The 25,699-nt window shown below is 48.3% G+C and overlaps 1 protein-coding gene across 3 annotated transcripts in view; it reads left to right on the top strand.

The window, feature by feature from the left end:
• The window catches only part of OPHN1 (oligophrenin 1), a 96,372-nt gene extending 73,785 nt beyond the window's left edge, over positions 1-22,587 (top strand). For all 3 annotated transcript variants that reach the window (XM_026684910.2, XM_087972017.1, XM_087972016.1), the window contains exons 19-24: positions 9,202-9,349; positions 11,064-11,378; positions 18,149-18,314; positions 19,248-19,298; positions 20,877-20,929; positions 21,108-22,587. In XM_026684910.2, the coding sequence (XP_026540695.1) occupies positions 9,202-9,349; positions 11,064-11,378; positions 18,149-18,314; positions 19,248-19,298; positions 20,877-20,919 (723 nt within the window). In that variant the 3' untranslated portion in view covers positions 20,920-20,929; positions 21,108-22,587. The remainder of the gene's footprint in view (positions 1-9,201; positions 9,350-11,063; positions 11,379-18,148; positions 18,315-19,247; positions 19,299-20,876; positions 20,930-21,107) is intronic.
• Positions 22,588-25,699: the final 3,112 nt, after the last annotated feature.

Here is a 25,699-nt window from a genome sequence, read left to right as displayed (position 1 = left end):
TTGAATGCACATGGAATGAATCTGAAACTAAAAACACAAGTTTGCCCAGGTGGACATAAAGGTTGACTGTGTGAGTTACCTTTGCTAACATTCCTTGTAGACGGATGGCGTCTGCTCCGTGCCAGAGGTACAGCAGCTTCTTTAGTATTCTCTTAGTGAGAGGCGGATTTTAACTGTTTTCTCATTCCTTCTGTATCTTCCCCCCTTCTTTTGGGTACTTTCAACAATATATTCAGAGATTTAAGGAAGTTACCCACAGTTTCGTTCCCACTTGGATGGCACATCCATTCTGTTTCAGTTCTGGTTCTTCATCTGAAAGCATCCGTTGCCATCAAAAACAGGAAAATTGATTTCCAGTTCAAAACTAGAGATGCATTTCAGATTTTTGGACTTCTGGAGACATGGAACAAGTGGGAGACCAACAGCTGGTCTGCTGAGGCTGCTAGTTGCAGTCTTGGTTTTCTAGAAGGAGGCTGGAGTTCAGCTGTAGCCGGACGGGATGCAGGGACCATAAAGGCCAGGCTGCCTTTCGGTTAAGCAGGGTGGGTAACACAATTTTCCACTGAATTAAAATAACTCCAAAGCAGCTAGAACAGCGAAGTGCTTTGCTTTCAGATAAGAGGCCCAAGTTTTGGCTTCGGAAAGGTTTTCCACGATTTCTCTAAAGTGTTTGAAGTTTCACAGGAGATTCTAGCCAGCAGAGGGAGAAGAAAATCGGGTATCTGATCCCCAGAGTGACAGTCTCTTAATTAAAAAAGAGTCGGTGTCTTCTTGGCCTTCAATTTCTGCTGTGATAAGGTTAAGCTGATAACATTTTATGAGGCTGGGTGATTGTTAAGTGTAGTTCTGAAGTTGATATGTCAGCCTGCACATAAGCAAATATTCCAAATGAATTTTTAAGCAGGGATGGTATATAATTTGTAGGTGAATTATGAAGACTGAAAGGACAGAGGAAAATGTTCAGTGGTATGGGTAATTATTGCTCTGGCAGCTTTAAACACGTACACTAAAATTAAAATTTAAAAGCTAATCCCACAGGAAACAGTATGTGGTGTTATACAGACCTTGCCCTGGAAAGTGGAGATTAGATCAATATCACCTCCCTTATGAGTTGTATAAATATAACTTTTAATATAAATATGACTTTGTTCTGCGGATTCAAAGTGCCTCCTGTGTCTGGGCTGGGGGCTGGGGGTGGGTGTCATGTGAATGGTTTGGATTTCCACCTGGAAAAGCCTTTGTGATCTGGGTCAGTTGGATCCCCATGAGAAGCACATTCTTTGTAGAATCCAGTTGATGGACTGTATGAATTTTGCTCCAAGAAACGGAATGTTTCGGTTCGATAAATGGCTCTTATGTTTTGCATGTCCTGCTGATCTCCATAATACTATATTTTGGAGCCCAGTTAGTGTGAGATCTATGCACACATTTGGAGATTGTTTTTATTTATTACCAGTATTGCAGTATTTAAGTATTTGGGCTGAAATAACAGTAAGAGAAATATGTGGGAAGGTTTCAAATGTTGGTTCAGGGGCTGTGCAAGTCCAACCAGGTGTTGAGGTCCAGTCATTTAAATCAGGGGTCCCCAACCACCGGTCCGCGGACTGGTACCGGTCCGTGGAACAAGTCCTACCGGGCCGCTGGTTTGCTGGGCGCCGCCATCTTTTTTTGATGAAAAAGTGCTTCCGGTGAGCTTTTCCAGGTAGAAAGCTCACCGGAAGCACTTTTTCATCAAAAAGATGGCGGCGCCCAGCTATGCCGGTACCGGGCCGCGCCATAAAAAAAGGTTTGGGGATCACTGATTTAAATCACAGCTCCCTGTTATGCCCGAATCAGAGAACTGTGATGAAATGTTATTGGTTTGCTAAACTAGAAATAGTCAGCCACTCACAGTGGCTGCCAGTTGGTTTCCTGGGGTGAGCCAAGGCGCTGATTTGCCCTCTGAAGCCCTCCATGGTTTCTGAACAGCTGGAACCAGACCTGGCCCGTCTTCTCCTGGGACCCAGGAAGCTCCCCTTCTGCCGCAGGGCCTGCCCAGGGCCTGGAACGAGGTGCCCCCACCTCGTTCGGCCCGGCCTGTGGCAAGGCGGGATGGCGCTTGCTCCACTGGACGTTAAATCTTGGTAGGATGCTTTGAGGCATTTAATAAGTTCTCAGGGTTGTTCTTCCTTCCTCTTTTTTTTTTCTCTTCCGGTTTGGTCTTGTTGGTTGCTGTATTACGCTTACGTTGAGAGGGGCTCCGGGTTGTTTGGGAATCAAGTGGCATCGAATACAGCAGAATAAATACACGGTGAATAAGTTGTAGTATTCCTAGGGGTGGGTGTTACATAACGAGAAAGAAGGTAGGAAGTAAATCAAGTAAAGGAGGGACTTCCTTCGGCCACCCAATCATTCAATCGCAATGGCTTTGTGGAGATTTTTTTTTTTTTTTCCTTTTTGCGTGTCCAAAAGTTTGTGACTTCTGGGTGGGAAGGTGCCCATCTTCTTCCGAGTCCCAGCCTTATTTGTCCCAAATGCAGCACTCCTGGTGTTCCAGAGCCCATTAGAGATTTAGCAGCTGCTTTACTATATTTGGGTTGGGTGGCCGGAAATTTGAAGCAAATGAAGTTTGGGCGGCATTATTAAAATGCCCTGGCTGCCCAGTAATTCTGAAAGCAAACTCTGTGTCGTTGCCAGAAGGTATTTAATTTTGGCTGGAGAAATGGGAGGAACAGCTGGCCTCAAGATCTGTACGTATCCATTGCGGTCTTGGACACCAAAGTGGCAGTAAAAAGGGGGCTGGATGGACACAGCGAGCATCCGCCTAATGGATGGCATGAGGGCCCCAGGTCTTTATGGCCCAGATGCCTCATCCTTAAAATGACCCTCAAAAGTGAGAATTTATTTGCCATCTGTCATCACTTCTGGATATCCTGGCAGGCCATCGTGATCCATGGAGAAAATGGATTGCGTTAGCTTTGCCTGTCTGGTTCCACGGACTGTCCCTTGGCAATTTCTCTCTTTTTTTTTTAATGGAGGAGGACCTAATTGACCCTCCATTAGAAGTTGCCTGATTAGATCCGCTTCAAGCCTCTTTGGAGAGGACCAAGTGACCGCGCTCGTTACCCGAAGAAACATTCTTGTCAGCTGCCTCCTCCTGGGGCGTGTCTGCTTCTACTTGGCGGGGGCAAAGCTGGCTGTGAAAGTTGGAGAAAGAATCCCCGCCCTATCCAGTCAGATCATTTCAGAAAGGCTACCTCTCAACCTGCCTTGATGATGGAAGGGCGCTGGAGGAAGCCATTTCCCAGAAGCCACCAGCACGGGGCATTTCCCCGCTCTTCTTTGCGTCCAAGAGCTTCCTGGAGATCCGTGGGATCAGCCAAGGCCATTTTCACAGGGGAGGAGAGACGCAAGAAGCCCTCAAGTCACTGACCCATGTAGAAGATTCCTTCCTCTGGGAGAAAGGGCATCTGATGGGTTTATGGTTTCCATGGGGGGGGATACAAAAGTCATGGAATCCTAGGGCTGGATGGGACCTTGGAGGTCATCTAGTCCAGCTCCCATGACTGCCCAGCCTTTTCTTGAAAACCGCCGGCGATGGAGTCCCTATGGACTCCTATAGGAGGGCAGTAGTTCCATTGGTTAATGGTCCTCACGGTCAGAACAAAAGAGAGGGAGGGGAATCCTGTCCATGCCCACGTCAAGGAGCTTCTCTTTAGTTCCAGGCTGGGTTTTCCTCTGATAGCTTCCATGCACTGCTTCTTGCCCCACCACCCTCAGGGCCTTTGGAGAAGGCGTCATCCAGGGGTGGGATTCTACCGGTTCGCACCGGTTCTGTAGAACCGGTTGTTAACGTCACCAGTAGTTCTAAGAACCAGTAAAACCCACCCCTGGTTGGCCCGGCCCCTCTCCTCAGTGTAACATAAATGGAAACGAAAGGTTACATGGCTGTTATATATAGATAGTTGTTTCTGATTAAATTGCTTTTTCCCAATAGGAAAAAAACAAAGGAGAAGGAAAGAAACATCAAGAGGAATAGTAAAATAATTTTTATTTATGTATTTGTTTATTTCTCTAGTATCTGTTTTGTTTTTATGATTAATAAAAACAGAAACAGATACTCAAAAAATAAATAAATACATAGAAAAGCAACTTCTTGTTACAGTGTTGTTATACATTTTCTGTTTCTGCTTAAATCAATATATAGCAGCAATGTAACCAAAACCTGCATGCATAAATGGAATTTTTTTAAAATAAAAGTTGTTTTTTTTAAACAAACAAAACAAACAAAATATAAACCAACCTCAGTTACATCCAGTGTGTCAGTTGATACAAATCACTTGTGCACAATCTCTGCAATCTTTCCCTTCCAATTTGCATTAATCCTTATAATAAATCCACTATATATATTTATATTATTACTATTAATAATTACTTACAATACCTTACTAATATTACATCATTTTATGCGAGCAAATCACCATTTTTACTTCACTTTATAATGTTCATTTCATCATCACCAATCTATTCTATAAAAATATATCCTTACTTTACCTTACCTCTGTAATTCTGTTATAAAGTATTATAAAATATTTCATAAATGAAAATTGTTTTGTTGCACTGCTGTTACATATTGATACTTAAATATCAATAAGTACAGCAGTGTAACAGAAAAATTATTTAAATTTCTTTGGATTGGCTTATTTCTAATTTTGTTAATTATATTAACATGTTTATAATTATCAACCTTCTGTATTTAATTTATACATAGCAAGGATCATTCTCCGCCTAATTTCTACATCTTATCTCTATCCATTTCTGCACATTGTAATTTTTTAATTTCATTTTCATCTATGGGGATCTCTTCGTTTTTCCACTGTTGTGCAAACATAATTCTAGCCGCTGTTAACACGTGTAACATTAAATATGTGTTGTACTCCCTTTATTTATGTGGGTACCGACAAAAATATTTCTGGTTTTAAAATTTAAATCTATATGTTGCTTTATCATTTTTTGCTAACCTTGACACTACATCCTCTTGAATAGCTACACTAGCAGAGCCCAATACTGAATTCATATATTCCAGTTTTTTAAACTGAGGAATAAATTTCAGAAAAATAATTCAGTATTGCTCTTTGAATGTGCCTATCAATTCTTAATTTAATTTCTTAGATGATTTTGTATTATTATCTTCTTTTTATACTATATATATCTGCATAAGGCTGTACAAAGCTTTAGTATATTTTTAAGCTGCATTCTAAAAAGGTTAGGCAACCAAACATGGCTTCCCCTGGCTTCTCTCTCTCTGCTATAGAGAGAGCATTCCATTAGGGACTGTTGGTCCAGGCAATTAGGCTTGGCTAGGAAAGATTTTTGTGCCACTACTCGCACAAAATAATAAACTCCTTGTAGCTCCTCGTAGCTGCCCGCGCCTTGCCTTGCCCTCTCCAGGGTCCCGCAAGCCTTGGAAACTGGCAAAGAACACTTGCTAAGCAACTGGCCACTAAGCGAGGACTTGGCCATTAAGTGAGGACCCCTTAACTTTGGTTCGCCATTCACATGGCCACCTGCCCAGGCCTCTCCAGGGCTCCCCTGGTCTTGGAAACTGGCAAAAAACACTTGCTAAGCAACTGGCCATTAAGCGAGGACCACTTACATTTGGTTTGCCAGTCACATGGCCACCTGCCCTGCCCTCTCCAGTCACATGACCACCTAGCCACACCCAGTCCGCAAGCTACTCCCACCCCGTCACGTGACCATAAGCCACACCCACAAATTAGGCCACGCCCACAGAACTGGTTGTTAAGAAATTTGAATCCCACCCCTGGAGTCAACCACCATTTCTTTGGTGGCAACCCCTCATGTACTGGAGGGCAGCTATCATATCACTCCCTAATTTCTTCTTTTTGTTAGGCCAGGCATACTAAATTCCCTTAGCTTTTCCTTAGCGTATTTTTGGTATCGTGGTGACCAGAAGTGTGGCCTCACTAGTGCAGCATAAAGCGGCCCTTTCATGTCTCGTGATCTTAACGCTATTCGTATAGTGATACAACTTAGGGCTGCATTAGCTTTTTTGGCAGCTGCAGCACACGGCTGGCTCCCACTTAGGACTCCAAGATCCCTCCCACAGTAAATACCGTTGACCTATTCTGTCCCTGTGATTCTGGGTGTTTCTTGCCTAAGTTTATAACGTTACTTTTCTCATTACTAAATTCCTGGGTGGGGTCCAATACTCAAGTCTGTCCTGGATATTGATCCTATCTTCGAAATCTTAGCTATTTTCCCCAGCCTGATGCCACCTGCAAATTTGATGAGTTCCCCTTCTACCCTGTCATCTAAATCATCGATGAAGTTGTTGAGGAGTCTTGGGCCAAATATTGGGTACCCCACGGCAGGCTTCCCCAAACCTACGGGTTGTTCTGTGGAGAGAACCATGCACACTGGGTGTGGTTGGTCATCCAGTTACAAATGCATCTGGTGGTGATGCTGTCTACCCCACATTGTTATTGTATAGAATAAGTATTCTGTACCAATCAGGAGCAACTCCGCTGAAAGTCACAAACATATGTACTTAATTAATGTGGCTGGACCACAAACTCTTGCAAATTGCTTTGGAAAAAAATATATCTTAGTTTGGAGAAATTAAAGCAGAAGATGCCATATTTCTTTTTGTGAGAGAAGGTTTTAAAAATCATCACATCACGTTTACACAATATATTTTTTTACTTCTCCAGTTTAAATTAGAGCAGAATGCGGTGGAAGTTTTGCCTCTTTCTTTTACTGAAAGGTCAGACATCCAAATTGGAATAAGTTCCTGGGTACCATTTTATTTGTTTTTAAGACAAATTATAAGTTGGCCGACAAAAGTAAGCAATCTGGTATTGTAAAAGTCTTTCTCACTAACCTGGAACAAAACTTTAATGTCATTTTGATGCATTTCCCAGATTATGGCTACTTCTAAATGTATCAACAAACCATCCAACAATACGTTTCTATCCTAATTTGTAAGGTCAACATTTTGAGGGAAAGGACAAACCATGGATCCTCCCACTTGTGCAGTGCCAAAGGGAAGCGCCGTACGGAGAGCAACCGAAACGCTTAATGCGTACAGCGCCAGATTAGGGGAGCCGTTGGGGGAAGGCTCAAAGCGCCAGAAGCCAGGATCGGAATCCTGAGCTCTAATCCTGCCTTAGGCACAAAGCCAGCTGGGAAGCCTTGGGCCAGCCACTCTCTCTCGGCCCCAGGAAGGAGAAGGCAATGGCAAACCACGCCTGGAATCTTGCCAAGGAAGCTGCGGGGACTTGGTCCACTGACTTAAATAAAATAAAAATAAAAATGCCAAACTAGAGAGTCCCCTCAACATTGTGATTAAAGGTACTCCTGATTAGAAACCAGGAGACCATGCAGTCAAGAGTCCTGTTGGAGCACAAAGCCTGATGGATGGCTTTGGGCCAGTAGCCCTTCTCTCTCAGCCCTCGGGGGAGGCAGGTCTCTTCCCAAAGAAAATGGGCTGAGAAAATCCCATGGACGGTTGTCAGAAACCAATACTGACTCAGACGCAGAAGAGGAGGAGAGGGAGGGAGAGGCAAACTGAGCCTTGATGTTCTACCTGAACATCAAATGCATAAGGGGGTTTAAATACTGGAAAAAAGTAAACAAAAATATACCAATTCCAAATGCTGCTTTCTGCAAATAAAAGTGTTTTTCATGTGTTTTTTTAAACTGTTCGTCATAACTTCATCAGACTGCAGAGTGCTAGTAATGTATAATTGAATAATGTATAATTGAAATATTTTGTTGACAGCCATTTTAGCTTGGATGTCACTTCAGATGTAATAAATGCACTTTTTTTGCCTAGTTTAACAACAATTATGTTTTTTTGGTGTCATCTGCCTGGATGACTTGTTCATTTGCAGTCTTTTTTGTTATTATAAAGGCTGTGTTTTCAAGGTGTGTGAGAGAGGCCAGCTGACAAAGACTCAAACGCCTTTCCTAAAAAGAGGGGAGAAAGTGGGGGGGGGGGTTGGTTCTTCCTGGCTAGAACTTCCTGGAGTTTTAAAGAGTTTCCTTTTGGGCAGCCACTGGCATCTCTTTTTCCTGACTGGGTTGCAGTCTCACCGCTGCGTAATGTGGCAGAGGTTCAGCAGGTGAAGTGGTGCCTCCATCCTGAGAATTGGCAGGAGCTGTCGGGCACACCGGATTGCAGCAGGATTCCTGCCACCGCAGACTCCTGTCTCACCAGGGTAGAGTGGGAAGGGTCGCCTAAGGCCACCTTCGGCAATCTGCAGGGAACTCAACTTTTTGACGGAGCTCTCCAATCTTGTGCCTTCCAAATGTGTCAGCGCTCGAGTTCCATGATCCTCAGCTACTTCGTTAAGTATGATGCGTGGGAGAGCACGGGAGCTGCAATCAAAGGGGAAAATTTCTGTGTCCCTTCCAGAGAGGCAGTTCAGAAGGTTTGAGACAGCGTCCCAGTTTGCTAGCTCTCCTCTCCGAATTCAGTTCTCTCACAGTCGGAGTTGCAACCTACCTTATGTACGGTCTCAGTGGCCAAGATCATAGCAGGTTGTGGAACTCATCCCAAGAATCAAAAGAGAATTTCTGTGCAAAGTAACTTGCCCAACGTAAACTGTTATGGTTTGAATTTGTGGCTTCCAGCTGGGAGGTGTCGGCGGGGGCTCTGGTGCCACTGCAAAGTAGGAAATTGGACATGACTGTGGATATTTATGAAATCAAGCCTGAGGTGGGGAAAGTGATAGAAATGTCATGCCTCCTGTGATGTTAGGGTTCACAATACCAACATTAAAGAATTCCAGTTGCAAGAAGTGTGCTGATTAAGATGGCTTTCAAGGGGGGTTAAGAGCATTTGTGAGGGTAGTTGTTGGGGTCAACAATGGGCTGTAGCTCTGTGTCCTTGTTAGGGGCCACCTTGGGGGTTGGCCCTGCAGGAGCCCAAGCTGGATGAACCTTCTTACTGATCCATCAGACGCTTTCAGAAAACTATTGCTTCTAAGGCCATCCCATTCAGTCAATGAAACAGTTATCACCTCATTGGATGTAGTCTCTGTCTCTGTCTCTGTCTCTCTCTCTCTCTCTCTCTCTCTCTCACACACACACACACACACACTCAAATGATATGTCGTAGCTTGTAATCTCTCTGCTGCACAAGAGAGCAGGAGAAGGGTTAAAGTCACCTGCTTCTTCCTACTTTCTCCCTTTCAGATCTATTCTGGGCCTCCTGAAGACAACGCTGCACCCCCCGTGCCACCCCCTCGGGTCGCCACCCGAAGGCACAAGCCCATCACCATTTCCAAGCGCCCCCTGAGAGAGAGACCCCTCTTCTTCGGAGGTTCTGTGGAAGAAAGCGAAGGTGGGTCCCTCGTAGCGCAAAGTCCTTCCATCAGCAGCGGTTGGGTCTTCGTTAGGATCGGGTTCTGATGGTGTTGGGTCAAGGGGTGAGCGCCATTACATCTCCTGGGTGGCGTTTTTAGAGTAACAGAAGAGAAATTATACCTGGGGTTAACTTGCAACCGTTTTTGAAAGGGAAACAGTCACTCCAGTCTACCTGACAAAAAGTTTTTGGAACTTTGAAGCAGTCATGAACTCTGTTTTCTCACGCGGCAGATCCAAACTGTTGCTGCCTTAATTTCACCCTAAGGCCAGAGGACTCTGATCTCGCTGGCTTACCTAGACTTTGGGTTTGGGGCAACGATGAGATGGGAAATGGAATGCCTGGACTCCTCTGTTGTTTTGGGTTGCCCTTGATGGAGCAAGGAGATCCTGGCATCTGGGCTCCAGGATTCAACTGAAGGTTCATTTCCAGCACTCGGTGTGAGGTTTGTTCTGTTCTTCTGGGATTCTTCAGCATGGAGGTACAGCAGCAGCCAGGGACCACTTGAATTGTCACTGGGTAAAAGGACAATCTGGGCCTCTTTTCCTGACCAAACCCGGACGCTCCGTTCTTCAACACTCAAGTATTTGAAAGGCCCATTAGCGCCTTCAGAAGTTTGAAGTTGTAGGAGAATGTTGTCCTCCGGGGGATTGGGGAAGTGTGTAATCATGCTGTCGGCCAGCATTGGGGTTTCCGCTGCAGTTATGCTAGCGGAAGAGGAAAGAGAGCCAGCACACACAAGCATCTTAAACATCCCATGTGCAGGAGTTGGGCCTTGCAACACCTACTCTCTGGGGGCAGAGGCTCCGAGGGTAACGGAAGTCAGTGCCCCTTCTGATCCTGCTGGCCTGGGGCAGCCAAGGGTCGAGGGGATGCAGCTACTTGGAAGCGTGACGGCTCTCCCTTCAGCCCGACTGAATTGGGCAAAAATGGACGTGAACTTACCGATGCCTCCTTCCTTCTGGCGGCGGCTTCTGAAAGCTACCTCCTCCAAATCTTTGCGCTGACGGTGCAGAGGACGTAGTGCCGTCACCCGAGAGCCCCGTGAAAGCACGGTCAAGGCCTGGAAGCCGCCAAGCCCTACAAATACATTCCCTGTTCATTACAGTCATGCTTGCTGTTCCTTATGCTAATACTAATGATGAGATGTATATATTTGGATGAAATATGTAAGGAGCCCTTTTGAACGCTAACAGGGAAATCTAGTTCCATGGCAATATTGAGGTAGAGGAGGTGGGGTTTTTTTTGGGGGTGGGGGGTTATTTTAGGGGATTGAAAGGCGGATATTCTTTTAGGGCCCCCTCCCCCCCAAAATCTTCTTGCTGACTTGGCCGTCTCCTTCTGGGAACGGGCTGTTCCTGGACAATCTGTAGGCTCAGAAAACGCCTCTGGTGGCCAGAATTCTTGGCTTTCCCCTCTCAGGTGGCCAGCCGAAGAGCTGAAGAGTCGCTGTCCAGGTTCGGTAGGAAATACCAGATGCAATCAGGCCCGGGAGGGGAGGGGTGGATGGAGAGTTTAATAAGATACAGAGACACCAAGTGAAAAACCGAGGACTTTGCTACCCACTGGAGGCCATGACCTCCGTGGGGAGTGTAGGTCGGCCAGGGTGGACTTTGCGGAGGGTTCCCTCCATTTCTGACTTGCCCGCATGCCGTCAGAATTGACCGTCTGTTCTCTTGGGCTCCCCCTGCAGAGGAGGACAGCTGTGGCCTGGCCCCAAATGGCATCGTTGCTGCCCTCAGCCCCGACGTGCCGAAGCCCCTCCAGCGCAGCCGACTGCAGAGGCCCGGAGAAGCTGACCCAGGAAGGCCCAGCCCAGAGAGCCGTGGAGCTGGGGAGCCCTGTGCAGAGGTGGGCGTGGGAAGGCTGGTGTCCAGGATCCAAGAAGGAGGAGCAAAGCTCTCCAGTAAACCTGCCAACAGCACCGGGCCAACTCCCCCTGCCCTGAAGGCCTCCAGCCTCCAGCCCAAGAAGCCTGCCCCAAGGCCTGGGGCCAGCTGCAGAGAAGGTGAGCTTGTCGGGTTGGGTCCTTTCCCAAGACGTGCTGCATCCTGGCCCCCAGACCTTCCAAGACCCCGGGGCCCCTCAAATTTTGCAGTACAGCTCAGACTCCATTGGTGGGTGAAACGTGGGTGCTCGGTGGGTCTTCCATCCTCTGAATTAGAACCACAGCTGGCAGATTAACGAATGGTTTATTCTCTTTTTTTTTCCCACCATTTGTCCATTTTGTTTAGTTTCAGTTCTAGCATAGAGTTATTTTTAAGAGAGTTTGGAAATCACATTGTGGCATGATCGTTTTATTTTAAGGCAGAGATACAGACCGTGTGATGGGATATGTAAAGCTACAATATAATTCCTCAATTTCAAGTCTGAAACTCCCCAAAATAAGCATTGCAAGCTCTGTGTGTGTGTCTTGGCTCAGAAAAAGAGAAACGCTGATTTCCAGGGCTGAGCAGCCTGAGGGAGTTGGAATATAGGACGACCAGGCCGGTGGGTTTCTGTCCATGACACCAGACGGGGCCACCCTCTTTATCGCTGGAGACAAGGACCAGGGGGACAGGAGAGCCTCTCCCGGTATTTGGGGGGCTGCCCCAAAGAAGAGGGAGGGGCCAAAGCCCCCCCTGAGGGCAGGACGAGAAGCAACCTGGAATTAAGGAGGCGGAACTTCCTGGCCAGGAAAGCAACTAACCAGTGGACACAACTTGCCTCCAAGAGTTGAGTACAGGTAGTCCTTGACTTACAACAATTCATTTAGGGACCGTTCAAAGTTACATCGGCTCTGAAAAAAGGGACCTGTGACCGTTCTTCACAGTTACAACCTTCACTGCCTCTCCTGACTGACCTGAATTTAAATGCTTGTCGACTGACTCCTATTTATGACCGTTGCTGTCATGGGATCCCTTTTTGGAATCAAAGACAATGGAGAAGCCAGATCTACTCAACAACCAGGTTACTAACTGAACAGTTGCAGTGATTCATTTAACAACCGAGGCCAGAAAGGTCATAAAGTGGGGCAAAACTCACTTAACAATAGAAATTTTGGGCTCAGTGGGGGTCGTAAGTTGAGGACTAGCTGCACTCCCAACATGGAGGCTTTTGAGGAGAGGCTGGGCAGCCCCTTGTCTGGAACGGTCTGGGGTTCCCTGCCTGACCAGGGGTTGGACTAGGGGACCTCCAAGGTCCCTTCCAGCTCTCTTATCCTGCTACTTAATTGTGAGAGCACCCAAGAAAGCCACGGCAATAACATTTAAAACAAAATAAAACAGGGCAACCATACATCCAAACGATCCTCTTCGTTGGAGGCCTGGCTGAGGGCGGGCAGGGGGCCTGGGGGGGCTGCTTGCAGGAGCCTCGGATGCTCGGCGTCCTTGGCGCATCGTGGGAGGTGCCGGAAGGAGAGTTTTTCCTGCAGAGGTTAACAGCTGGACAGGTTCCTTCTGGCAGAAGCAGCCCCGTAGCATTTAGGACGCTGAAGAGAAAGAGAGATGTAAAATCATGCTTGGCAAAAGCATTCAGAACCGGCAGGAGGATTTCAGAAGAGGCTTTGCCTAATCTCTGTATTTTGCGCTAGTTAACCATTTAGCAACTGCATTTTGTACGAACTGTAATTCCTGGGCCTCATTCCAGTCATCGAGCCAAGATGTGAATTACTGTGAATGTCGCCCGTCCCAGCTGGTTCAGGAAGGTTCATGGTGGCACAGCAGCCTCCATGGGGCGACCCTCTGCCAAGGGAGGGGCTGAAGATCCAAGCTGACCCTCCCAGCTGAAGGGAGGGCGGGGCGGGGGGGGGAGAAGTACAGCTGAACCTTAATTTGCAACAATTTTCCTGTTTAACTTGAGATTTTTCATGTGGCAGCATTCAAGGACACTGCAGATTTTCCTCCCAGTAGGAGACAAAAAAACTCCAGAAGCATCTTCAGGGACTGTTCGTAACACACACACACACACACACACACACACACACACACACACACACACACACACACAAAGATGTGTCCCTGAAGCGTGCTCTGCTGCATGCCTGCAGGGGCCTCCTTTTCACTTTCATGAAGATTTTGAGGAGCAACAGGGGGGGAAAAAATTGGACAATGTGGAGCCTCAAACTGTCATCATGGAATCGATGCATGTTGGTCACCCACCACCCTTTTTTCTTGTAGGCCAATTTCTTCCCATGGGGAGCAGCTTTGCCAACCCTCGCCCGTTCCTCATTTATTAATCATTCCGTTTGTTTGCCGCTCGTCTCACCCCCAAAGAGACTGTAGGCAGCTTACAACGTTAAAAGGAATAAGCTTATACAAAAACAGGTATATAACACGAATAGAAGACTCTGCAAATGCAAATGGTCAGCTTTAACTAAAAGATGGGGAGGGAGAGAGGAGGGAGGAGGAGGGATCTGTAATTCATCCCAAATGGGAGCATGTTCGGGGCAGCACTGGAAACGGGAAGAGCGTGTGTGCACTGGGAAGCTGAGTTTCCGGTTTCCAGCGCTCCTGTGTGCACGACCAGCTGGCTAGCGCACATGTGCACGCTGCAGCTCAGAAGAGCAATGGGTGACAGCTGGCATGCCCAGGGAGATGGCTCTGCATGCCACTTCCGGCACACATGTGCCATAGTTCGCCATCACAAAGTTAATCTTATCAACCACCAAGGTGATGCTCACCCACTGAAGGCCCGGCCAAGTGGCAGAGCCAGGTCTTCGGGCCCTGGCAGAGGGTCAGGGCTCTGGCCCTCATTCTGGGGGCAGGAGTGACGGCAGAGAAGGCCCCTCTGGAGCCCACCGGCTGGAATTCCCCGTCTCCTCTGCCGGCATGGGTGGGGTGGACCGCTCCCGTCGGAGTGAGATGCTCCCTGGACTCTCGCCGTGAAGAGCTTTCAAGACGATGGCCAACATCTTGAGCTGTTTCACCGATGCTCTTCCTTCCTTGAGGTGGATGTCCTTCACGGTGTCCCACTGGTTTCCCAGCCAACCTGCCCCCCCTGTCACACCGCACCACAATGTGCACAGGAAACGCGGAGAGAATCTTAACGCTCCTGGGTGGGTGTGTTTCTGGTAGCTGCACCACCTTCTCTTCCTTGCTTGCTTTCTGGGCTGTCGTTGGCTTGGCAGCCCCACCAGCGGGGAAATCTGTAGAAGACTAAGGTCACTTTTATTGACCCGGCGGGGCTGACTGGGTTGTCCCTCCTGAATTATGGATTAGGGAGGGGTCTGGCTGAGCCCTTCCAAAGGATGCTTGTCTCTAGCGGAACTTCAGCCACGTTTTTCTCCTTATTGCTTCGGTCAAGGACTCGCTTTATCTCTGCCAAGGTCACCTTCCTCACCCTTCACATCCCATCTTTACATCAACTCCAGCCACCTTAATTAAAACAAAACATATTTAAGGTGGCATAAGTTTCACAAGTTTATGAATCCCACAAGAATTTTGGTCACGTTTGTATTTATGGTGCTGCTGGCATTCAGGACCTCGTATGAAATCTCAGTGCGATGGTGGCTGGTCTGGGCCATCGGGATGAATTTGCTCCTGGCCTCCGCTTCCTTTCCTGAGGCTTTGAATCAGGACGGAGGGAGGCAGCTGCGAAGCCCCTCGGGGTTCCTCCCAACCTGCCCACCATTTCTCACAATCACATTACACAATCAGGCTGCAACTAGATCTCATTTTTTCATTCTCCACGAAGTGTTTTTTTTTTTTTTTGGTCGCTTCTTTTTTATTTTTATTATTTCTTTAAAATATTCTGTGCAAACTGCCATCGAGGGTAAAGCCATAACAAGAAAACTTCCATTGTACAAACCCAAAATCACTATTACCAAATAAAGGGACAAAAGCACCGCAAACTATAAAAAAACACTGTAAAAATATCATAAAAACAGCGGGAACAGTGAAGGAGAACAAAGTGGGAACTATTAAACAGCATCCAACTCTCTGCAACATCATTAAGACAGATGGCAGAACTAGATTAAGCAGAAAATGACTTATCTGATAACAAGCGATGATGGAGTCACACACGTTTCCTTCAGGTGCTGTAAACTACATGGTTTGCATCCTGGGTCTTGATATTTCATCACAGCCGTGGTCGTCATGCATCAACAAAAGATAAATTGTCAAGAAAAGCTAGAGAAGACATGTTTGGTAAATGTATGGCCCCCTCGACTTCATTAGAATAGAATTTCTACCACAGTTAAAAATCTTCCTCGGTACAAACTGTTCAATTATTCTGAAATGCTGAGTATTAAAAAAAAAAATCAGATAATTTTCAACTGTTAGTCAAATTGTTCATAGTTTGGATTGAGAATATAACGTAACTCCAATGCTAATTTTGTTTGTTTGCATTTCTGTATCTTCAATTTTTGTGTATCTGCCACACCACAGAATTTATTTCATACCTGGTAGCATTCCCAACCTTTCTGTGTCGGCTACTATACAATTGTTATTAGAGCTCCTTCTGCTTTCTGATGGCAAGAAATGCAGGCAGCTGCAATGAGGCATCATTTCAATCAGTTGGCACATTTCAAATAATATTGAAAGGGTTCTTTTCAAAATAGAATTTGTGGTCAGCTGCTCCATGGTATTGGAAAATGGTTCTAAGACCTTCGGCATATGTTTTTCCCATTAGAATCAGAATAGAGCTGGATGGGACCTTAGAGGTCCTCCAGTCCAGCCCCCTGCTCAAACAAGAGACCCTATACTATTTCTGACAGATGGCTGTCCAGTCCCTTCTTAAAAACCTCGAATGATGAAGCACTCACAACTTCTGAAGGCAACTTCTGTTCCACTGATTCACTGTCCTCGCTGAAGTTTCTCCTTCCTTCCTGATTACTTCCATTCTTGATTAGTTTCCATCCATGGTTTCTTGTCCTGCCCTTTGGTGCTTTGGAAATAAGTTCTTCGTGGTAGACTCTCAAATACTGGAGTACTGCTATCAGGTCACCCCTGGTCCTCCTTTTACCTAGACTGGCCAAACCCAATTCCAGCAACTGTTTTTCATACGTTTCTGCCTCCAGGCTTTTAATCATCTTCGTTGCTCTTTGCACTTTTTCCAAAACTGGATACAGTATTCCAGGTTGGTTTTCCTAAGGATTTATAAAGCAGTACTAATACTTCACATGATTTTGAGTTTATGCCTCTGTTTTTATAACCAAGGGTTGTATTAGCTTTTCTGGCTGCTGCCGCACGTGGCTGGCTCTTGTTTAAGTGACCATCCACTCCAAGGTCCCTCTCGCTGTTTTTGAGCCAGATTTCACCTAATATCTACTTGTACCTTTGGCTTTTCCTGCCTAGGTGTAAAACCTTGCTTTTCTCCACCTTCCAGTCCATGTTATTGGATAGGGCCCATTGTTCAAGTCTGCTTGGATCCTGTGCTTGTCTTTTGGGGTGTTGGCTATTCTTGACAGCTTAGTGTCATGTGCAAATTTGATGAGTTATAGATTTATATTCCTTGCAGATGGTGAGGAACAAAAGGATTTTATGGGTGTGAACCCTTCTGGGAAGTGCTGAAAGGACTGTGTTGTGAAGCGGTGCTTTCCAGTTCTTGTGAGGTCCACTCCATTCCTTGCCAGTAGCCCTTTGTGTAGATAATGCAGACCATGGTCTAGTCCTTGGAAAATCCCAATAAAAGTCTGCTGGAAAATCCTCCACCCCGTTTTCCTACCAATCGATCATTCTTTATTTGGGATCACAGGATACCATCTCTAGCTCTGTTCTCGGGGATGCGGGAGAGAGGAGGGAGGGAGGGAGGGAGGGATGAGGGGGAGAGAGACCTTTGGCTTCATGCAAGGAAAGCAGCAGAAGCAGCAGAAGTCTTTCTTTTCTCCCCCAAACTCCACCAGAATGGCGCAGCCTCTTGGAGCAGGATCGCAAAGACCCATTTCCGGTGGAGTTTGGGGGAGAGAAATAAAGACTTTTGCTGCTTTCCTTGCGTGCAGCCAAAAACAGAAGAAGAAAGAAGCGGAAAGAAGAAGCCCGGTGGCCAGGCCAGGCGAGTGGGGCGAGTTCCCCACCTCCACCCTTTCCCCCCTCCCCTCACTACCTCGTGTTGTTCACAGTGCAAATGACGCAAGCCTTGTGTTCCCATGGGCCCTGTGGGGCTTGTGTTCCCATGGGCCTTGAGTTCCCGTGCAGCCTGGATTAATTTTGGGGAGTGCTTTAGGGGTGACATTTCTATGCAGACCACCAACATTTTCTCGCGGACCACCAGTGCTCCCCGGCCCACTGGTTGGTGACCACTGGTCTAGGAAACTGAAGGTTTTTTTGACCACAGCTGTTTTTAAGCCAGTGGTTCATTTCTAAAATCCTTTGCCTCCCTCTTTGGATGTTGGCCTTTTGTTGGAAATAGAGATGAAAAGACCACTTGAGCTCCTAATTCTTTAACCTTCTTCCTTGGCTGTTTGAAATCTCTTGTTATTGTTTTCAGATTCCTTGTTGTGTCATTGATCCCCGCCTTTAAGAGAATAAAGGAGTAGTAATCCTTGGGTCTGATTATTTTAGGAAGGTCCTCAGTTACATCTTTGATTTTTGCTCCAAGGAGACAATATACCTCCCAAGATTGACTGCCTGGTCTGCAGCCTATCGTCTCTGTTCCCCCTAAGAATTGAGTCTCCTCATCTCCAATATTCGCCTTTTTTTTTTCCTTAGGGAAAGTCTGGGACACTTTTCTTCCTGTCGCGAGAATGCTGGGTGATGCCTCTTTTTCAGAAACTATTGGTGGCTGCTCCCTTGTGGGCATCTGCGCCTTTTCTTCCGTTCCATTCCTGCATTCCAGCTAATATTTTTTTTTCCACCTCAGGTGACTACGAGAGCTTCCCTAAAGCTCGGCTCCCTGGAGAGAAACCGGTCATCACGCGGCCTCCCATGCGACCCCCAGACCCCCCCTGCAAGGCTCCTGGCCCACAGAAGGTGGAGGCCAAGATGGACCTGGTGGCGGGAACAGCGGCGGAAGCCCCCTCCTCCGTGTGAGTAGTGGCAGAGCAGACCTAGCAGCTGGGCTGGACGGTCCCCCTCCCCAATTTGAGTTGCTGTTTGGCTGGGGGATTTGGAGCCAAGGAGGGGGCACCTTTCCAGGAAGAATATTTGCTCCGAAGCGAAGAGTGTGGGGTCCTCTGCCGGCAAAGAGCCCCAGTGCCTGTGGAGCCCCTGCTAAGCCCTCCTAAGGGGGCCAGGCCTAGGTTGCTCATTCTCCACTGTTCTCCCCCAAATTCCTCTGTTTTCACCCAGAAAATAGCATGTCTGAACAGGGAACTTTCTCCTGAGCTCTGGGGAAGTCCCCCTGACAGGGGCAGGCCCTCTGGGTGGGTCCGCCTGAGGGCAGAGGGAAGCGTCAGGAGACCTGGGCACATCCTTCTGACTGTCACGTACACACACACACACACACTCTCACTGACTTTGAACCTTAGCAGTCCACGTTCTGCACCAAGGAGAGTAGACTTTTTTTTACAGCTAAGCCAGCAGTGAGCCACTGGGCCTTTCTCTCTTTCCTCTCCTGCTTGAGGAGTTCGAGGTACTTACAGGAAGCCTTAATTTAACCTTGCAAAAAACAAGGTCACCAAAGGCTGAAGATAGGCTTGACCTGGTTCTCTCCGGCTCTCATATTTCTGTCAGCTGTTTCTCTATTATAGTGGAGACTTACATGAGTTTTGTATATCTTTGACCCTGGTTATATAGAATAGCTTCTGAGAACTTGTCCAACTGCCCTTTATCCTTTAAAACAGAATTCGGCCGTCATAAAGGACTAGAAACCTGGACCGTACATGTGTTCTCTCATATCTATCTATCCGGCCCCCGCACTGTTCATGGGGATTTGCTCCACTGATCTTGGACTCTTTTTGACTGAGCAACGGTGTTGCTACCACAAAACAAAGAGGCTGTTTGTGCTGGTTGCTTTTCAGGGTGGCGTCCAGAGCAAAGTTCTTCGAGACGGCTTCCTTCAGGAGAGGAAGGTAAGAGCAGGAAGGGTTTGCCTGTAGACATACTGTATGGTTGGCCTTCTGAAAAGCTGGTGAGTTATGCAGTCTTCTGATTTTGCCCGTGGATATTTGGGACATTTACCCCAAATGCATCCCCTCTGCATAGAGAGGTGCTTGTCAGATGCCTGAGAGTTGAAAAGACTGGCAGATTTTTGGTGAGATTTCTGGGGAAGAGATGGTGAACTGAAGGTGGCTCAGCTGAGAGTGGAGCCGATGACCGCAGTGGAATGGAGAGCCGGCGAGTGGACCGGCTCTTCATAATTCCTCTCTGGACAAAGGAGAGAACTTGAGATTGCCCACAGCTGCTCTGGACAGTTGCTCCTAGCAAGGAGACTGCAAGACGGGGGTCTCCGGTGGGTTTACAACTCTGGGAGATGAGGGAATCTTGCTCAAATCACACTGGGTCCGCGTGCTTGCTATCCGAATCATGTTTGGAAACCGCTTCAGCTATTGGTCTTCAGCTATTAGGGACCTTGGGAATAAAATTACTAGTACCCAAAAATAAAAGACAAAGGGCCTGCCAAATTCTTCCCCATAAAATGTCCTACCAGCCCCCGAGGGCCTCCTGGGTGGCTTGGCTGGCAGTAGCAGAGCTTTCCGGGGTTCCTTTTGTCTTGCTGACTGCTGGGGGAGAGGACCAGGCTGAGCCCGAGGGAGGGGTCAAGGGCTTTACCAGCCTCGAGTCCCTCCGTGCCCACAAAAGATCGAAGTCCAGTCCATCTTGAGTTCCGTGGACCCTGATCCACCGCCACTTTGCTTGGATTGCTAGATTCTTGTAGAGCTGCCAGCATGCAAGAAAGCTGAGTTCATTTGAACTCTCTGGCCTCTGATTTCCTGCGCTGGGCAGCCCAACCCTTCACCCCTGTGCGGGAGAAGGGTTTCAACTGAAGTTGGCACCTCAGGCTGAGGGTCAGCACTATTTTCCTCATGAGCTGTAAAATCCTCCTTTTGTCGGATAGTCAGTCGGGATGGCTGAGTCTCATGAGGGTTGTAGCGTCCCGTCTCTCACGGCGTTCTGGCCACTGCAAAGACCCTGAAGTCTTGGGGAGAGTTTTCCAGCATTGGGCCTATTGTGGGTGCTGTGCTGCCAGTGGGGGGGGGGGAGGGGTTGGGCTGACAGAGGTGGAGTCTCCATGACGGAGAGGGAATGAACGCAGGGCCTCCATGCTCCGAGTCCAGCCTTAAGCCACCTCAGCGGCCCTCCAGTTCAGGGTCCCCAACCGCCGGTCCGCGGACCGATACCGGTCCGCGGAACAACTCTTACCGGGCCGCTGGTTGCTGGGCGCCGCCATCTTTTTGGTAAAAAGTGCTTCCGGTGAGCTTTTCCGGGTAGAAAGCTCACCGGAAAGCACTCGGCTACCATTTGATGAAAGTGCTCGTGAATCAAAAAAGATGGCGGCGCCCAGTTGATGCCGGTACCGGGCCGCGGCGTCAAAAAGGTTGGGGATCCCTGCTCCAGTTGACTCCAACCCAGCCTGGCTGAGAGTCGGGACAGAGCTGCGGTCCTGTTTCCCCCTCACTGTTTTCCTTACCGCTTCCCTTTTTTTGCAGCTCTTCCTGTCCGCAGGGCAGATCCCCAAACGAGGAAGGATGAAAGGCCCCAGGTAATCCTGCCATTTATTTTCCAAATTGCTTAAGAATGCCGGAGTTGTTCTGGGCAGGTTGCAGGAACCGCCTGGGGGATTTCCCTCTTGGCTGCAGCTCCAGCAAGCCAACTGGTGCCTTTGTGTTTTGACATCCTCCTCCCCTTTAGTTACTCCCCGTGTTTTCTTTTCTTCCCAGGCTTCTGCATGGCCGAGCCTGGATCACCTCCAACGGAATTGCAACACGTGGTGTGCGCTCTGTAAACCAGCTATTTCCAACCTCGTCTTCGGACACGCCGTTGTGACCGCCTTGCATTGTTATAAGGGGAGCAGAGGCATTTTTGGGAGAGACAGTTGGTTCCACCAGCTACTGGGAGGGTTGAAGAAGACAGAGCAACAACCGGGCCTTTTGCTCCTCCTCCTCCTCCTCTCTCACGCCAAGCTCCTCCTCCTCGTCCTCCTCCTCATCTCCAGAAAGCTGTGCTTTCCCCTTCGGCGGCAGTTGGCCTGGGACAGCCAAAGAGGGACTGGCCTCTGATGGGCTCCTGCTCCAAGAGCTGCTACCTGGATCCAGGAGCTGGGCTGTAAGCAGCTCCTCTGCCTCAGCAGGCTTCTGGCTGGCTCCAAAGGTGTCACGTTGTGTTATTGCTTCCTTTTCAAAGGCGGAGATGTTGCGTGGAGGGCAGGAGTGGGGCTGGCTGTGAGGCAGAAAACATTCCCAGTAAGGCCTCCACACTTCTTACTGGTTATGCTTGCACAACCAGCAGACATTCCAGAGAGTGAATGGTAGGAGGGAGATTTCTGAAGCCAGAAGCTGCACCCCAAAGGGAGTAGGGCACTGGGCATTGAAGCAGAAGCGACTGTGCACCTCTGTGAGGCTATTTTCCCTGAGGTCCAAAGCAGCTTCAAGACATTCCAGGTAGTTTTACCTTTTGTTGGGCCACATTCCGCCCTCCCACCTTATTTTCCTCCCCAAGGGCCCTTCCTGCTTGCAGTAGAGTGAGACGAGAGCCTGCATTTAGATCTGCTTTTCTTTGACCTGCAGCTGAAGGAAGAAAGGGATGCTGTGGTTGTGGTTGTCTGCCTGCCTGCCTGCCTGCCTGCCTGCGCTTGTGTGCCTGTCTGTCTGCCTCAGGCGGCGTCTGGGCGAGACGGCTTAGGACCTTCTGGCATCTCAGCTGGGATGCTCTTTCTCCAAGGTCCACTTTGGGTCCCTGCAGAGCCTCTGGAGAGCCCCTTCCCCGGGATTCCCCATTCCGAGGACCAAGGTAGAAAGCATTCAGCTAGCACCTTTTAGCCATGCTTTGCAGATACAAGAAAGCAATGAACTTTGGGGAGTGGCCCTGGGTTGCCAGATATTGGGCCCATTCATTTCTCTTTAAAAATAAGGTTGACACTTGTAACCAAACCCACTGTACCATCAGATAAATAATTATTTCCACAGAAGTCAGCAGGAAATGCCATGCTGATATTTAACATGCCTTGAGGGGTGGAGAAAGTGATGTGTATGCTTTATTCCTGTGGTTTTGTTATCAGTGCCATCCAACGTTCACTTGAACTCCCCAAAGTTGCTGATCAAATAGAGAAGATGGTTCATCCTGTGAAGTCTTGAGTTCTTAACCACCATTATAAGTCGGACTGAATAACTGAAGATCGGTGGAAGGATACGAAAACACCAGCAGCCTTTTGTCAGTCCAATCCTGGAGCTCCAGATCTTTGCTCATTGAGCAGTGTGAGGTTGCCATGACCTCCAGGAAGTCCAGGCGTTGGGCTAACATCAGTCTGTGTCGATCTGTGTTTCCCAGTAATCCAGGGGTGGGCAACTATGGCCCTTTTATGAATTATGGACTTCAACTCCCAGAATTCCTGAGCAAGCCATGCTTGCTCAGGAATTCTGGGAGTTGAAGTCCATAATTCATAAAAGGGCCATAGTTGCCCACCCCTGCAGTAATCCATCAATGGATTATGCTGATACCATTTATTTCTACTGTGGGAAATGATTGGGGGAGGGAGGAACATTCAAGATGTGATCGATTCCAGAGAGTAGAAGCTGAGATGGGAAAGGAAGTTCTGAAAGCGAACGTTGGCCATTTCTCTATGCAGGAAGAGTGGGGTCCTCAGCTCCCTAACTATTGGGTGGTGATCGCAGTCGAAACGGGTCCGTCTCTCCTCAAACCTGCTTTGGTCATAAGCTAAAGATGTCCAGCAATTCAGCTCTCTCTGTTTTGTCAATTTAAAGGCACTTAAAGTATTTGTCTGGTAAAAGTAGTAAATTAGTTGTAATAATGTTTATAAAGTTTCCATGGATTAAAAGAATCCACCTGATTACTCTTGACTGTAGTTTTTGAACTTGTGTGAGCTTTATTTGTAGAATAGTAAAGTCAGCTTGCAAAATACAACATAATTGATTACCTCCAACGTTAGGCAGAGGACAAGACCACTTGCTCATTGCAAGAGTTGGAGTTAGGGTCCCCACATGAGTTACAAAAGGTTGCAGTCCACTTACTTCAGAATTCCCTTTAGAGGAGCTGGCCTGTATGCCTTTCCTCTTTGGAGTTAATATAGACATAATCACTCACTCTAGGTGGGAATGGATGGAAAGCCAACTCATTTGCAGAGGGCCGTGTTGGAAAGTTCTGTTGGTGATACCAGTTTTTAAGCCATGGTTCATTTCTAGAACCCTTTGCTCCCTCATTGGATGTTGGGCTTTCGGTGGAGGTATAAATGAAAATACCACTTGAGCTCCTAATTCTTTAACCACCTTCCCTCGCTGTTCATCATCTGTTGTTATCTTCAGGTGCGTTGTTGTGTCGTGGTTGGCTTTTGATGCCATCGACTGTGGTGTCCTTTTGGGCTGACGTAATGGAGTTGGAGGCAGGTGGCACAATCACCTCCCTCCTCTGAGGCAGGCTCCAAATGGCGTTCATAGGGGGTGAGGTTGCTTCTTTCTGGGGCGCCACAGGGGCTCAGTACTCTCTCCAGTCCCTTTTGAACATCTACATGAACCCGCACAAGACAAGGTAGCACCAATAACCCGATGATACCCAGCCACATGTCTCCATCCCAGGTGAAGGGAGAGATGCCCTTCCGTGGGGCCCAAAGGCGGTGGGCGTCTGGATGGAGAACAGCCCTCTTCAGCTGAGCCTGGTCAGTTGGAGTGGCCAGGGGTGGGGCCCTCTGGGTCCGGGAGTTCACTGCTCCTGGATGGGGCTACCACTACCCCAGGCTGACCTGGCACATAACCTGGGGGGCTCCTGCTGAAAGAGCAGATGGCAGCCGTGGCCAGGAGGTCCTTTGCCCAACTTCGCATTGCATGCCAATTATGCCCCTTCCTGGACAGGGAGGCCCTCCACTTGGTCCCTTGTGCCCTGGTCGTCGCCCAATTGGACTCCTGCAATGCGCTTCGCGTCAAAGGGTCCTGGGCAGCCATGGCAAAATGGGCCCTTCCTGCTCTGACCAGCCCTTGGTCAGCCATCTTGCGAAAGGCCCGGCTTTTCCAGGGAATGGCACCTTCCTGGCTCCCAGGGCCATGGGGTGCTGCCTCCAGCTATTGAACTCCAGTGCTCACCAGCATTAGCCAAGGGTGGGGGAGAAGGAGGAGGGCTGGCACTCCAAAGGCATCTTTGCTCTCCTTCCAGCCTAGATGCGTCTGCTGTCTGCTGCAGCCCCCGGGAGACGCCGTTTCCCCTGGGCCTTTGGGCCTGTGTGACTGCAAGCCCCTTCGCTGGCTCAGCTTCTGGTGGGGAGTTGAGAGGCAGCCGTCACTTTCTTCCACAGGTTGCCATGGTGATGGAGGAAGCCGACCCCCCCCGCGGAGAGTCTGCACTGCCCCTTCGATGCTCATCCAGCCCCCCCCCCCAATGGAAGCTCCAATAGCAACTTGCCAAGTGCCCCCCCTTGTGCGCATATTTCAGCAGCGTTATGGTTTGAAAAACATATTACAGCAGCGTTACGCTTTGCTGTGGAGCAGTCATTGAGGAGAAGCCATTCTGGAGAATATTATGCCTGCACACTCGGACATAGGGGGTGTCATGGCTCGACACACACAGAGCCCGAGGTAGCCCCCGTTTGCACATGGAACAGACGCGTAAATGGCAAAAGGCATTTTCCCACCTAAAAGGTTTCAAAGCTCTTTAAAGGGAGCACCTTATGGCAGGCAAAACGTCTAATCTTTGCAGATTTTGTCTGCTGAAAGGAATGCAAAACATGCCTGCTTTTAAGGAAATCTTGATGGATTTTTATTTTAAAAAGGAGCACAAACCAGCAACGTATGGCCGCTTTCCCCTGATGAATCTTTCCATCCTCCGGGCTTTCACCAAGAGCTCTCCAGCATGGCCGGAGCACTAGTGGAGCTGAGACCAAGTCGAACTGAGGCGGCCAGAGCCTCTCCGAGGGCAGAGAGGGCTGACAGACAGCACACTGGATGGGGGTGTGGTGTGTGGGGAGGTCCTTGAGGAAAGAAAATCATTCCTGTAAAACAGGCCTGTGGCTTCCGTGCCTCACTTAGTGCATCATCCTTCCACACTGCCTGGAAACGGCAACTGGTGTCGAACGAGCGCAAGGAAGCGCCTCCGTCTGTTGGTTGTGGGCTTCCTCGCACAATACCTTTCAAGGCTCACCTAATGGCTGCTGAACTGCTGGGCACCAAGTCCCACAGGAGGGACCCATTTTCCGAGGCTCTGCAGCAGGGAATGGGGCAACTCGCTGCGGGACAATTTAACCATTCCATTTAATTATTTAAAATAAATTTTAAAAAAACTATTTTAATTTTTGCAATCCACATTTAATTCT

Source organism: Notechis scutatus, chromosome 10, assembly GCF_049901735.1.
Source record: "Notechis scutatus isolate UNSWTSFEM ecotype Mainland chromosome 10, rNotScu1.2, whole genome shotgun sequence".
Classification (NCBI taxonomy): domain Eukaryota; kingdom Metazoa; phylum Chordata; class Lepidosauria; order Squamata; family Elapidae; genus Notechis; species Notechis scutatus.
The sequence above is the reverse complement of the archived record's forward strand: the minus strand, read 5'-3'. Positions and strand labels throughout refer to the sequence as shown.